This window comes from Channa argus, chromosome 2 (genome assembly GCF_033026475.1).
Source record: "Channa argus isolate prfri chromosome 2, Channa argus male v1.0, whole genome shotgun sequence".
Classification (NCBI taxonomy): Eukaryota; Metazoa; Chordata; class Actinopteri; order Anabantiformes; family Channidae; genus Channa; species Channa argus.
Genome location: NC_090198.1, coordinates 24,342,677 through 24,355,660, shown reverse-complemented (window position 1 = coordinate 24,355,660; position 12,984 = coordinate 24,342,677). Strand labels below are relative to the sequence as shown.

Below are 12,984 nucleotides of genomic sequence, written 5' to 3'. Positions count from 1 at the left end.
CACAGAACATGGTTAACATTAGCTGAAGCTTTAATCACTGCATTTCTAAGGTCACGGAACAAGTTTAGAAAACTGTAAACAGTAATAACTTTTATAATAATAAATAATATAGTAATAACACAAACCATTATCTTTGTATTTTTCTATGTACACACATGGGTTTTGCTGTTGATGCTGAAGTTAATGCTTGTCCCTCTTCATTGTTTTGATTGATATACTTCCTATACACGGCTGAATGGTGTATAATTTTGGCTGCAGTCAAGGCCTGTCCAAGCATCACCAAAGATCCCCAGCCACTGATATTGTCACAACACGGATTTTAAGCTGTCAGTGCATGCAAACTACTAGACATGCTTACTTTCATTTGTTGGGTCCCAAAAATGGTGGGTCCACAATGCTGTCATTTCCAACAAAGTCATAAAACACAATTTGATTGAAATGACTACAGCCTAGTGAGTTTTTACCCTGGTATGATATGCCCAAGCCTCCATAAAAACCCCGAGGATTTTCTTGCTTTATCTTCTTGTTTTATTACTGTGACACTGGACAAAACCAGGACACATACTTCACGTAAACATGATAAAGTACTACACATGAATCAGTGCTTTTGCAAAGTGAATTTTACTTCAAAAATCTAGTAGATCATAGCTGTTAGACCATGTTGAAAACGCTGAAAGGTATGTAGCATCCTGTGCATTAAACACTCATTAACAGCCCAGAGAGAAGCCAACTACTGGCTTCTGTGTTGTGAAAACTTGCGATCATGAACAGGTACGTAAAATTCATTAATCACACAGAAACAAGCAGGAGACAAACATATATGTTCAAGTTGCATAAAGTATCTAGAGAAAATGTTTTTCTGTGTTCGCTTAAGATTCACTATAGAAAAAATGTTGCACAAATGTAACTTAATACATGGGTTTCAAAGAAACATCCTTTAATAAGATTCCATCTCTTGGTTGCCCTTTCAGGTTTAAAGGAGTTGCTCAAAGTCCCTTTCTGTTGCAGAAATGTCTTTAGAACAAACATAAAGGAAAACGACTTAAGGTACCTTGAAAGGCAGCTCAAACAATGTCATTGTAGAGTTTTTATTTCACAGAATGTGTGCCAAGAATAGTGTTTTGGTTACCAATAATTAAATAATGTTGATACTTCATCTTGGCATTCTCCAGCTCAGCAGTCTTATGTAAGAGAACTCTTCCTACAACCTCCAACAGTGAATTTAAAAGTAGGGAAATCATACCATCAGACAGAAAAACTTAATATGCAACTAGGCAGTTTTCAGCATCAGTCCGTTCCGCCTCACCTGCAAGTCTGTGAAGCTGAATGAATAAACTCTGTTAATGACCTTGGTGTGGTTGCAGGACAGTAGTGGACTGTGCATGTTTCTATGTAATAAGCTATGGGATTACTCCTATCAGCTACTTGAACTAGCCAGCCAACTGTTTATATCAGGCCTACGGAAAATCAGATCTACTTGACGAAAATAAATTGTCATCGCTCATAGTTTCATATAAAATAGGGCTGGATCTGCTGTCTTCAACACCTACGGTGATGTCTCCGTTAGTCCAAGTCTCTATAACTGGTCGTCCCAGGAGCTGTTCTACCATCAGATTTTCTTCCGGACGCTTAAAGCCACCGAGTTGCCGTACAGCAGCCGGTCCCGCTCCCGCACCTCCTCCTGCAGCTTGGCCTCGGCCACCCGCAGCTCGCGGATGGTCGCCTTCATCTCCTTCATCTTCACCTCCATCAATGCGATGATGTCCCGCTGCTCGTTCAGTTTCCGCAGCAGCTCGGCAGACGTGGTACCGGTGGTCAGAGAGTACGAATGGTCCAGCGGGCTGCTGGTCACACTGACGTACTGCACAGTCGGCTGGTGCACGGTGGACGCGGTTTCGGCCGATGAGTCGTCGGCGGTGAGCTCGTCTGCGCTGCCGATCGGTGCGGTGTAACAAGTCCCCTCTGCCTGGGCGGGCAGCCGCGCAGTACCTAGATACTCCCCGTTCTGGCCTATCTGAACCACGGTGATGCTGTCGTCGCTTGCCTCGCCCCCAGCGTTGCCCTCAGCTCCCTCCGCCGTGTTGCCCAGGACGCTGGTGAGGACAATCCCGGAGGTCGCTGCAGCGGCGGGTGCAGGAACCGCGGACACTTTCCTGCCTCTGCCCCGCCGACTCCTGCGCTCGTTCACCCCCCGCAGAGGGAAAAGGGACGGTACTCTAATGGTGTAAGTCTTCCTGCCCCCGACAAAATGCACGCTGCAGACTCGGTGTCCCGTGGTGGGCTGGAAGGTGCTGAAGCAGCCGCTGACCCCGGCCCGGGAGATGTTCCTCAGCCACAGCTCCCTCAGCGTGGTGTCCTTAGGAAAGGTGTAGAAGCGCAGGTCCCGGTCCCGGTGCGAGTTGTTGTAGCAGCCAGGAACACAGCAAGTGAACCCGGGCATGTTTGCTTCACCGCCGAGGATAAAACACTGTTTGGATGAAGTTTACGGTATTTTATTGTTGTTTCTTTATTCTATGCGTTGTTATCAAGCTGAGCGGCCTGCAGGCGGAACTACACGTCCCACAACGCTAACAACTTCCTGTTTATTTTTCTGCAAAAGTGAGCCTTTCTTCTTCGTACGTCTGACTCCACCCGAATTTATCACAACACACACCACATGGAGCCTATTGTTACTTGGAAACTGAGGTTTCTTTTTACGATGAGAAACGTCTTGTTTCTTTCTTCGCGGTGTTATCAAGCCAACGGTCCTCCGCTATGAACTAAAAGTCCCATAATTCCTTGCATTTCCGGTCCCCTTCCGTTGGTACTCTACCGCCCCTCGTGGACACAACGTCAGGGTACTGCACTGATTCCAAGCCCACTGATTCCAAGCCCACTGATTTCAAGCACTATAACATACTACCACTATTTGTACAAACAACTATGTTTTTAAATGTGTAGGCCTATAGACTGATACATTCTAATGTCATGTGTCTAAAAGCACCCACATGTTCAATCCAACAATATAACATGGTAAATGGTCTGCACTTTTATATAGTGCTTTTCTACCTATTGGCACTCAAAGCACTTTACACTGCTTATCATTCCCCCATTCGCACTCACAATCATACGCACACTCATACACCAAATGGGGGAGCTGCTTTGCAGCTGGCCAACGCTCACCGGGAGCAACTAAGATGGGGTTCAGTGTCTTGCTCAAGGACACTTCAACATGTGACTGGAGGAGCCGAGGATTGAACCAACAACTGTGAGAATCTGTGAGAGTTTGTCAAACATTTTTTTTTTACTACGTTGCACACTTACATTAACAATAACAATAAAAAACATAACATATAAAATTTAATATCTTGTCTAATTTGCAGACAAGACTAGTGGATTATAAATTACATATATACAAGGACACTATCAGAATAAGGTCCAAAACCTCAATTTGGTATTTAATTTATTATAATCATAATTAAAATGGTTTGTGTTTTTTTTGGTCAGTGTTTTCAATTACACTGACTTATTAAGGCTCCAGCTAGGTTGAAATAAGTAGAGCTATCCTGGGAATTACCTGATGCAACCAACCTTTATGAAATAATAACTGCTAGGTAAAGCTCTAATTGGGCAGCATAAAAACTGTACCATGGGCATGTAGGTCGTAAATAAAGTATGCCCAATTAAGTTGTTAAATCCATTTACTGAACATGTAGTCCAGTGTGAATCTCTTCAAAGATAAAAATTATGTTTTGGTTAATTAATTTATTGGTTTGTAAACACCGTGCAATGACTAATAGGTTACACAACATTATTTCGTAAGATACAGATATGTGCAGTTTTAATCTAAATAAATCAAAAAGTATTTTTTCTCTGCTGTTATCAGATACCACAGTGTTGAATGTTTGATTATCAGTCCAGTCCACACTTAACAATATTTTTAGGGGTATTTTATTCTAGGTACTGTATTTGTTACTGCATCTTCTACTCAGCTGCTGTATTGTCAAGGATACATAGTAAAGGATGCGGGACAGAAGCCACAACAATTTCATGGTGCTAATATAGCTAGGTAGTTGTTCTGAACAAAATGTAAGGGTTCAACCTTCCAAATTATGTGGATATCTTTCAAGGCTGCAGCTTTTTAAGTTCAAAACTCGTATTTTAAGATAGGATCTATTCTTGCTAAATTTTAACAAAAGGAATAGGTACTATTGTTTTAGGACAGATTTGAACAACTGTGAACCAATTCTTTAAAGATCCACAAATGGATAAATAAAGTATTATCTCAATTTATACAATATTAAAAATTAAACCCCTTAACTCCAATTCAGAGCAATATATTTTTTGTTTAACGTACATTATTGGTAGCAAAGTTTAAAACATTCTTTGGATAATATTACATCATGTGTCAATTTTGAATCGGTTTCTGCACGTCGTACAGACATGTAGTAACTTCTATCTGCCACCTGATGGCCTCGTACATGAGTCTTTGATGGGATGATAAACTGGAGTGGATGTTAGCGTCATCTATAGAGATGCCCATGATCTGTCATCTTACCTATAGTGCCTATACCACCATATTGAAATTAACTTCATCATCTCAAGCCACGTTACGTATTAAAGTTATTCAATAACTACATATCAGTTATTTTACAAATCCACACTTCAACGTAAAATTACCGACATCTGTAAGTTGAAACGTAGGGTAGAACAGCGGTACCTAAGATGTGGAAACTTTGATGTCAGAAAGAATTGATTTTGTGTCAAAGAAAAAATAAACTTTGAAGCGCAACAGTAATGATTTTCTATACTTCGTTATTAAGAAATCATATACTGAGAAGAAAAAAAAACAATTAATTGTTTTTGCATCTGTTTGTAGTCGTTTGGCATCTCAAAGACTCTTATAGTCTATTTTGTAACTGTCTGTGTCCCCGCAGTCATTTGGTGGGCTTGTTGCATCTATCTTCAATTTCGCATCTCTTTTTAGACATTTCTGCATTCTGGTCACGTCCAAAAGAGCTCAGTGACCTTCATTGATTATTTACAGCCACCTAACAGTGAGGTCCTGTGCTCCAGTAGGGTTGTCTAACATTAGAAAAACAAGCATTTAGTTGTTTAACTGTTATCTACAAAATCAAGTATTACAGGAACAGGGTGTGCAAGGCTGAAGCCATTTTTTCCGCGTACGTCTCCCTTCCTGGAGCCTCTGCTGGTGAGCCATCTCCGGCCTGTGTAGAGTCTCTGGTTCTCTAACAGTCCTGCCGTTGTTACCATGAAGTAACCATTAGCAACTGGGCAGCGCCCGGCTCAACACCCGCCGCTGATGTCCTCGTAAATACAACAGGTACATAACCTTACATTTTGCTACCAATAATTGATTGTTACACACTCGAATACTGATAGATAAATTAACTTTCCTTCTTAACTACCTTCGACGTTTATGGTGAGTTTGAGCTGCTTTGCGGCAGTCTGGCCGGCTAGCTGAACTTGCTAGCTACGTTAACATTATCAATAACCTCTCTGTCGAGCAGCTGAGTGTAGCTAGCTTAGCGTTAGCCTGGTCATCGCGGTGACAAAGTCTGCTTTTGTTAAAGAATAAAATAGTTTCTGCACGTCTGTGTTATAATGACAATTTAGGGCTGATCTCGATAGCGGCATGTTTTTATTTTTTCTTTCTTTTTTGTAGCATGGCTTCGTTATCTTGGCCAAAAGACAGTTAACAAAGCTCCTCTAAGTTACCGTTCAGAGGTTAGAAGGTTAGTGCTCTGCCGGTAAAGCATTTGTTTGGACACTGGGGAAATGCAGTGAAAAGGGAGAAAAAAAGCCTATTTTAGGTTTCAAAGATAGTGAAGGTGCACAGGGCGCGCACACACGCCTCAGACACAGGGAGGGTGCTCAGTGTCAGCTCCAGTCACCGCTCTATCATTAATATTAGCGTCACGTTTCCCCCTTTAATAACGTTACGTGTTCATATTGTGCGGTAAAGGGTAAGAAATAACTTGTCACACTCTGGTAATACCATGTATGTCGCAACTAAATAAACGTTTATAAAATAGTGAAAAACTCCGCATAAAACTGTTATAAATCGCCATAAACCGATGGTATTTAAATGGCAAAAAAGGCAATTTGGTTTCAAAAACAATTGATTATCAGATTTGTTTAGAATTCATTTTCTGTCGACCAGCTAATCATTGCAGCACTAAAACGTGGGCAGGACCTCACATTGCACAAACTAGCTGTAGTGTCACAATATTGACATCGATGAAAACCACGTAGCTGCAGTGTCATGACATGTTTTAGATTAAGAAAGGTTTAGGAAATTTAAGCAGAGAACTAGGAAGACGTCATTTGAACCAAGCTGAACAATTTTTCATTTTAACTTACTGAACACTTAGCACATGGTGAAGGAGGAATGTTACTCAAAATGTTAAAATGTTGGCGATCTTTGCACATTATTGTACAAAATGGCCCCAATTTAACCTGAATGAATGGTTGTTGGCTTTCAGCTAGTGTAACTAAGAAATGGCATGTTAAGCATGTAGCAGTACACAATGTAAGTGGCTGTCACAAACTGCTGATAAGAGAAAAAGGTGTAAATACTTCATCAACCATGTTTGTTCTGCTTAGTGCTACTCTCAGAAGAGCTGCAACATAAGTTGAAAATATTTGTTATTTGTTAGTTATGGTACCATGTTGATATAGATTTATTTTATCTTTCCCTGATACTAAATCTGTTTTAAAATCGGTTTCTACAGTAATTTGAAATATTTTATAGTAACAGCAGTTATTGTAACCAATAATTTGTATCCACCTTTTAAATAGACTATTTAGGTATTTATTAATTCCTTTAATAGGTATCCTCTTCCTGGTTTACTAAGAGAAAAGGCCTTGACAGATAAGCTGACATAGGCCATTGGGATGTCTGTGACCCTGGCCATGGTTCCCACGTAACATCACAGTGAGTGGCACTGAAATGCTGCCAGGAGTTGGTGTATTTGGCACAGGGAGCACAGCCAGAGTGCTGGTCCCATTGCTGAAAGCTGAAGGCTTTGAGGTTCATGCACTGTGGGGGCGAAGCGAAGAGGAAGCATGCAGTTTGGCAAAGGAGCTCAGCATCCCCTTTCATACCAGCCGATCTGACGACGTCCTGCTGCACCAAGATGTCGACCTCGTGTGCATCTATATCCCACCCTCAATGACGAGGCAGATTGCTGTCAAAGCACTTGGTAAGAGGTCATACATTCAAACACACTTTTTAGAAAATGCTGAATTTTTTTTTCTCTTTGCCAGCTACCTAGTCTAAAAACCTTGAATATATTTTATCTTTATATATGTACTTTTACATTTAAAAGTTTGTGCTGAGTCTATATAAATGAAGTCACCCTGTCAAAAGCCATAAAACAATAGCTGAATTCTTCTGTAAGGTATTTTTCCCTTGGAGATCTGATTAATGGTGATTGTGGCCATGACCATGCAAAAGTTTTAGAAAAAGAAACCCAAACAATAAAACTTTAGACAAAAAAATAATAATTTCTTATGCTAATGTTATCATATCAGAGGAGAGTGGATCTATATAAAGTGAACTCCCTGAATCTGATGGAATTCCTGAGTGTCGACCTCAGCTTCCTGTTTTATTTGCAACTTCCTGAGTGTGACCACACCAAAGGATTTGTCCACAGCACTAATTCCAAAGGCTATTGAAGGCTCCTGATCTCCATGTTTAAAAACTAAGTTCATCCTGTGCTATCAATACCCGTGGTAATGGCCACATTTTATTTAATACCAAATGTGAGGAACTAGACTGTAATATACCGAAGACCCTCTAATACAATCTGTTTGCCATTTATGCAGCAAACAACACAAAAGAACTTTAATGCATGTTTTGTTTGTTAGAGAGGAACTGATTTGACCTTTGACCTTTTATTTTGCGAATGGGTTGCATTTTACCAAATTAATGCAGTGTAATTAATTTTATAAGTCAGACATGACGAAATTAATTACTGTAAATACTACCTAGGAGTACATGAACTGGGTAAAATCAGACCCACCTTTTTAAAAGCTTGTTCACATTTTGCAGCACAAATGTGTGATTAGTTCAGTTTACTCTCAGGGATGTGTAGTTCCAAAACATTCATTTTAAAAAATGTTAACTAAAAAGTCAATTTTAGAAGACAATAAACTCAAATGAATGGTTCAACTAATTGTTTGAAATTAAATCCTCTGAAATTAAGTTTTTTTTAAATTTTTTTCCAAGATATGCATTTATGTAGCTCAGTTGGTAAAGGCAGTTGTCCACGGACCACAGGGTCAGTCGTTCGATCCTCGGCTATGTCTTAAAGAGTCACTGAACCCCTAACAGCCCAGTCCCCTCCCCAGCTGTGCAGTGCTGGTCCAAGCCCAGTAGAAATTGGGGAGGGTCGCGTCAAGAAGGGCATCCGGCGTAAAAAACTGCTAAATCAACATGCGGACAATGATCTGCTCTGGTGACCCTCAACTCACGGGATACACCGATTACACATTGATGCCCAAAGTTTGAATAAAGAATATAAAATGTTATTTTTACTTGTAGTGGAGTACTTTTTAAAGAAGCATTACAACCTGGTCAGATTTGGCCATTAATGCTAGTTTGGATTTACAAGTATTGTTCAGCTGAATTCTCTCGAGACTGCCACATAACCCCCTTTTTACTTTAAGGCAAGTCATTGTATATTCATAAAAGTCATTGGAACATTACCCTTCAAAAAGAGTCCTAGATGCATGTTAGGAGGAAGTCAAGTTTTGGGTGGATAGGAGACTCTGGCAGAAGCTTTGAAAAAGTGTTTGTTTTAACAAAGGTATGGCCCAAAGTCTCTGTATGGCTATATACAGATGGTTTAAAAGACTTACAATATTATCTGAATAATAACTGCCTCTACCTTGTCTTTCTGCAGGTATAGGTAAGAATGTTGTGTCTGAAAAAGCCGCAACTGCTGTGGATTCATTCAAGATGGTGACTGCAGCCAGATACTACCCACAGCTGCTCAGCATTATGGGTAACACCCTGCGCTTCCTGCCAGCTTTCGTTGCAATGCGGCAGCTGCTAGTGGAGGGATACGTTGGTGAAGTCCAGGTGTGTGATGTCCGAGTGTACGGTCCAAGCCTTCTGGATGAGTCATACGGTTGGACCTGTGAAGAGCTGATGGGAGGAGGAGGTCTGCATACAGTAGGCTCTGCGATCATTGACCTTTTAAGTTATCTGACCGGTGCTCGAGCTAATCGTGTCCATGGCCTACTACGAACCTTTGTGCAGCAGAACAGTTTAATACGAGGCATTCGTCGTGTTACCAGTGACGACTTTTGTTTCTTCCAAATGTTGATGGGTGGAAATGGGTCCAGCTCTGGCGGCGTGTGCTGCACTGTGACCCTCAACTTCAACATGCCTGGGTCGTTTGTTCAAGAGGTTATGGTGGTAGGATCCACTGGGAGATTGGTCGCCAGAGGCACAGAGCTGTACGGTCAACGCAATGGAAGCAAGGAGGAGGAGCTGCTGCTAGATGACAGTGGGTGGGTGGGGCCAGAGGTGAAGAACATGCCCCTGCCTCACCTCCGGGGGCTGAGCTCCATGGTAAAGGCACTGAGACAGTCTTTTCAGGCTCAGGAGGAGCGCAGGTCATGGGCTCGAGGACCGGTTGCCATGGCACCAACATTTGAGGATGGCCTGTATGTTCAGACAGTGGTTGAAGCAGTGAAACGGTCAAGCTGTAGTGGAGAATGGGAGTGTGTTGAGATCATGAGCCAGGAGCCGGATCCAAACCAAAACCTGTGTGAGGCTTTGCAGAGACACAAAAACTAACTATACTTTTACACCCAGTGCAACAACTACATGTCTGACAAAACTGGGCTCTGAATGTTTTCTTATAATTCAGCTGCTTTAGCAGTTTACATGACTACTTTGCTTTTTCAAATTTTGTTACGTGTTGAACAGAATATTTCAGTTTGAGAGAACATACCTGTATTATAGATGTTTGTACCCTCATGTTTTGATTTATTTTTACACTAAATTTGTCAACCCCAGCTCCACTATTCTGACCAGAGAACATTATAATTTTAAATATATTGGGTGTCTGTTTTTAGTCCTGCCAAAATCTACACGTGCTCTGTGGAACACTTGTTACCATTAGAAAAGGTAGAAGCAGTCCTTATTCTCTATGAAAGCTTGAAGTCATGGAGAAATAACTGTACGTTTTCTACTGAATTAGTTTGATACAATCCAAGAGCAGAATTGCTTCAACAGTTCATAGCATTTTTTCCAAATTAAGAGGTTTGTGTAGAAAGCAACATGCAAAGTACAAACAGGTACCCTATCCTTGCTAATGAACAAGGATAAGTATGCCAGAACTTCTAGAGGAATATTTGCTGAAAGCCATCGGGATAATGAACATAGCTCACTAGGCAACAGTCGATACTTATTTTTATTTTAAACAAAACAAGCTGTAAACTCAGACAATGTGAGGTTAAACCTTCACTTTAGGTTTACAGTCCAACATTTAAATCTCTATTGTACATGATATTTAGATGTTTAAGTCTAAATGTTTTGGTGTTAGTGTTTTTCCAACACCAATGGCACCTTATTTTCTAAGAACATGTTTTACCTCAGCTATGAATGTGAATATCCGAGTGTAAGGATGATTTGACTAACAAAATGTTTTCAAATGTTAATTGACCTCAGGCAGAATTCAAATGATTTGCCATTGGAGCTCTGTAAGTTTCAGGCTAAGAATAATGGAGCTGTATAGAGTTTACTTTTTAACTTAATTTTCGAAATGATAAGCATACATTTAGATAGTAAAAACAATTGCATTTATAGGATACCAAGGAATTAGTAAAATAAGCTATGATGAGAACTGTATTAGTAGCATCACCCCTCAAAATGCCCAGTATTTAAAGTGATACCACAGATACATTTAACTAATATCAATCCCATCCTGTAAGTTAGAAAAGCTTAAGAAAATGTCCTGCTTGTCAGACAGCAGATTTAAGGAGCTGAAATAATGGCTGTTACAGATACTTTCAGTAGTGACAAGTTTTCATCACAAATGTTCAAACCACTCCTGCATCCTCCATAATACCAGTGATTTTCATAATTTCATCAAAGTAAATTAACTACTCAAAAATGCTACAGTGAACATGAATAAGGGGGATATGTTGAAGGACAAAGGTTAAGAGGATTGTATCTCAAAGGGCTTTTCTGTAAATAGATGTTTGCTACCTGTGTTTTTTTGTTTGTTTTGTATTGTTTAGTTTTTTTACTGTGAAAACTTCTACTCAGTCCAGTTGACCATTGAAACGGACTGTGAAGAAGGAAACTACCAGCTTTTACGTCGACCTGTCAAGCTCTCATTTAGGACAGACTCTAGGTGAAGTTGAGTTATAAGGGGCTTTTATTTACAAAACCTTGGTTCCAAATTTTAATTAATAAAAATGTTTACACGTTAAGTAATTTGTTTATGTTTTTACAAGATTTTGTTTCATTAGAGGGATTGTCATTTTCCCCTTACAACAGCCTTATTATTATTTATTTTTTTTTTTTTTTATAAAGTAGAACCACTGGATTTGACTTGCATGATATTTTAAATGCGTGCCACTAGCATGCTCAGACTAAAAGACCTAAGTGTTAAAAGGTTTTAATATTTAGTTCTGCTGAATATCCTGAATGATATTGAAGACAGAAGCAGTATACTGCTTTTGCTTTTGCCCCACCCCCCCCCACCCCCCCTTGGAGACACACAGGATCGGCAAACATGTTACACACTTGACCTCTCGCTATCCTGACAGTGCTTTACAAAAACAAATTTGAATTAAGTTTACATAAAATGCATCATATTTGTCTGCAGCATACTTCATAACTCACTCATTTTAAAATGCATTCCAACTGTTTTCATCATCTTATTCATTTTTATTTTTGCACTGATAAAATGCCACATATTTAATATGCAGTTTAATGCTTGTACCAGTCTGCTCACTGCAAAAATTAAATTAACATTTGTCTGTATGAGGAAGAGTTTTTGTATTTATTTTTGTTCTTTTGTGGAAGATGTTTCTTAATGTTTTTTTTTTTTCTGGACAGGGATTATTTTCAGCCTGTGAATTTCTGTTTGAAGCTGTAAAAGGCATCTTGTTCACCTTAATGTTTTAAGTGATATTGTGGCTTTTTGAGCATAGGGTGTTGCATTTAGGTCGAGAACTGTACTGTTCATGTGTAACAGATATTTCCTTTAATAAATACAGTTGTGTTTAATATTACTTCAATAATGAGTCTGTTATTGTGCAGGGTCTACAGAGAGCCCATAGAGATATATTAAGATAGTGTATAGGAAGATACTTAAAATATCCTTATGTAATGTACAGCTATATTAGAAATCACCCTACAAAAAGAGTAGAGGCTTGCTGAGAGGTGGGTAAGAATCAAAGTCAAGACTTAGATGAATGGAGACTATAGTAAAAGATTTGCATGCATCTGGAAAAGTGATAGGTTAACAGTAGTATGGCCCGAAGTCCCTTAATAGCTATGTACAAATGGTTCAGAAGACTCACAGACAAGGATTTACTTAGGGCAATGGTTGTTAGCCCCTTTTCCAAGTTTAGAAATAATTTGGAGGACCTCAAGATTTTTGAATGTTTTTGTGGTTGAGTTCTACGTGATAGGAGTAACCACAGAGGGGATAGAACAGGTTGTAAGTGCAGGAATTTTAGGAAGATGCTGGTAATGAAACCTATGGGATGCCAATGGCAGTTTTCTGTATCCTCCATAGAAGAAGAAGATATTATTAAGCAGTGGAGAAGCATTATGAGGCAGCAGCAAAAAGCATCCTTATAAAAACTACACATGGATCAAGTTCAAACTTAAAGAACATGTAGTGGGGCATTTAAAACCTTTCCATGCAGGTTGAAATGGGAGAGATAACATTAAATATAAGGAGACTTGGCTGGGTGCGGCCACACCTGGAGGGGTGGGATTTAAACATG

General features: G+C 39.8%; 2 protein-coding genes across 3 annotated transcripts; one reads left to right on the top strand and one right to left on the bottom strand.

The window, feature by feature from the left end:
- Nucleotides 1-1,395: 1,395 nt before the first annotated feature.
- On the bottom strand, nucleotides 1,396-2,799 carry thap11 (THAP domain containing 11). Its single transcript, XM_067486498.1, has one exon. It carries the CDS (start codon nucleotides 2,438-2,440, stop codon nucleotides 1,610-1,612), a length of 831 nt encoding a protein of 276 aa, XP_067342599.1. The 5' UTR covers nucleotides 2,441-2,799; the 3' UTR covers nucleotides 1,396-1,609.
- A 2,204-nt stretch (nucleotides 2,800-5,003) lies between these two features.
- Nucleotides 5,004-12,261, top strand: gfod2 (glucose-fructose oxidoreductase domain containing 2). Of its 2 annotated transcripts, XM_067486463.1 has the most exons (3): nucleotides 5,008-5,323; nucleotides 6,834-7,205; nucleotides 8,910-12,261. In XM_067486463.1, the coding sequence occupies exons 2-3, from the start codon at nucleotides 6,953-6,955 to the stop codon at nucleotides 9,809-9,811; spliced, it is 1,155 nt and encodes a 384-aa protein (XP_067342564.1). In that variant the 5' UTR covers nucleotides 5,008-5,323; nucleotides 6,834-6,952; the 3' UTR covers nucleotides 9,812-12,261. The 2 variants fall into 2 exon arrangements, with proteins under 2 accessions (XP_067342574.1, XP_067342564.1); XM_067486473.1 differs by lacking the exon at nucleotides 6,834-7,205 and having other exon boundaries at nucleotides 5,004-5,323.
- The last annotated feature ends 723 nt before the right edge of the window (nucleotides 12,262-12,984 follow it).

Coding starts and splice junctions, on each gene's coding strand:
- thap11 (XM_067486498.1), bottom strand. CDS start 2,440: ATGCCCGGGTTCACTTGCTGTGTTCCTGGCTGCTACAACAACTCGCAC.
- gfod2 (XM_067486463.1), top strand. CDS start 6,953: ATGCTGCCAGGAGTTGGTGTATTTGGCACAGGGAGCACAGCCAGAGTG. Junction 7,206..8,909: donor GATTGCTGTCAAAGCACTTG/GTAAGAGGTCAT, acceptor GTCTTTCTGCAG/GTATAGGTAAGAATGTTGTG.